Source organism: Sinocyclocheilus grahami, unplaced genomic scaffold (assembly GCF_001515645.1).
Source record: "Sinocyclocheilus grahami isolate Dianchi unplaced genomic scaffold, SAMN03320097.WGS_v1.1 scaffold358.1, whole genome shotgun sequence".
NCBI classification, from domain to species: Eukaryota; Metazoa; Chordata; class Actinopteri; order Cypriniformes; family Cyprinidae; genus Sinocyclocheilus; species Sinocyclocheilus grahami.
The window spans coordinates 1,765,731-1,767,555 of record NW_015505537.1 but is presented as its reverse complement, the minus strand read 5'-3'; the positions used below and the strand labels follow the sequence as shown (position 1 = coordinate 1,767,555).

The following is a 1,825-nucleotide window of genomic DNA, read 5'->3' as shown; positions in this document are numbered from 1 at the left end:
CACGGGTCACGACGAGGCGTTCCCCATAGCGATCCCTAGAGGATGCAGTGTCTCGTTCCCTACTCAGGGAACTATGGTTACATAAGTAACCTGAGACATTTGACTCTATTCAAGGTCTGATTGACCTGATTCATGTTCTGCCCTGTGAGTTCATTGGCTATGTTCACTATCATTCATCCAAAATAATCACATATATAAAAGTGCAAATAAGTCAGATGCATCTGGTAGTCAGAGTTGAACTCAATCATTGGGATGCTTGTTTTTCTTTACACACTTTTGCTTTTCCATCACCTTCATACAAAGGTGGAAAACACTGTTTGCCAACTGATGGGAGACCCTAAGTACCCGCTGTTATCCAAGGAAGGAGACGTAACTATTGGAGCAGTGCTTTCAGTTCACAGTAAAGAAACATTACCATCATTTGAGTTTACACAAAAACCTCAACGTCTGTTTTGTTCCAGGTTTGTTATTTTACATGCATTTGGTAAAAATAAGGATTTGTCTAAATTAATTGTAAAATATATAAATACATATAAAAAAACATTTATAAAAATACATATAAACATTGCTCACACTGAAACTAATGCGTGTTTCCACAGTGTGAATCTAAGAGATTTTCGTCTGGCTCAAATCATGATCTTTGCCATTGAGGAGATTAACAGAAGTGACAGTTTGCTCCCAAATGTTTCTATTGGCTACAAAATCTATGACACCTGTGGATCAAGACTCTCTTCTATGAGTGCAACCATGGCATTGATGAATGGTCATGTTATTACAGCAGAGGACAGATGCAATGGACAGTCTCCAGTGCATGCTATCATAGGAGAAACAGAATCTTCAACCACAGTGATTCTGGCCAGAAATACAGGACCTTTCAAAATTCCAGTGGTAAGTGGTAAGGTTTAAAAACATTAAAATTTTCACTTAACCACCATACTAATTATATACTTTTTCACTGTTCTTTCTGTTACAGATAAGTCCCTCAGCCACATGTGAATGTCTCAGTAACAGGAAACATTACCCATCATTTTTCAGGACAATTGCTAGTGATTACCATCAAAGCAGAGCACTTGCACAAATAGTCAAGCACTTTGGCTGGTCTTGGGTGGGAGCTGTGAACAGTGACAATGACTATGGAAACAATGGAATGACCATATTTCTGAAAGCTGCCCAGGAGGAGGGAATTTGTGTGGAGTACTCAGTGAAATTCTACCGAACAGAGACTGAAAAACTTAAAAAAGTTGTAGACACAATAAAAAAAGGCACTGCAAAAGTGATTGTTGCATTTCTTTCCCATTTTGAGATGGGAAACCTGCTTGATGAGCTAAGTATTGAGAACATTACAGACCTCCAAGTGATTGGTGTGGAGGCATGGATAACTGCAAAGAGTTTGATAACTCCAAGCAGCTTTCGTGTTCTGGGAGGGTCACTAGGGTTTGCAGTGAGAAAAATCAATATTGAAGGGTTTGCAGATTACATTATTAAAGAATTCTGGGACACAGCTTTTTCATGCTCACAAAAGGAAGGGAATTCTTCTCAATATGCAATAAATTGCAGTCAATTTCAGGATCTACTTGCATTGAAAAATTACAAAGAAGATGTGTTGGAACAAAGCTATTCAAGCAACGTCTACAAAGCAGTTTATGCTGTGGCTCATTCACTACACATTATGCTTAACTGTAAAGAAAGAAGTGGTTGTGAGAACGGTGTGACCATTCCCCCACATAAGGTAAAGTATTGAGAGATTTGCTGAAAAAAAATACAGCAAGAGGTTAACTATTATTATTATTATTATTATTATTATTATTATTATTATTATTATTAT

General features: G+C 37.4%; 1 protein-coding gene across 1 annotated transcript in view; it reads left to right on the top strand.

Moving 5' to 3' along the window:
* The first annotated feature begins 237 nt into the window (after positions 1–237).
* LOC107548923 (extracellular calcium-sensing receptor-like) overlaps positions 238–1,825 on the top strand; it is a 7,281-nt gene continuing 5,693 nt past the window's right edge. Inside the window, exons 1-3 of the mRNA XM_016229797.1 lie at positions 238–461; positions 600–888; positions 974–1,729. Coding sequence (XP_016085283.1) covers positions 253–461; positions 600–888; positions 974–1,729 — 1,254 coding nt within the window. The 5' untranslated portion in view covers positions 238–252. The remainder of the gene's footprint in view (positions 462–599; positions 889–973; positions 1,730–1,825) is intronic.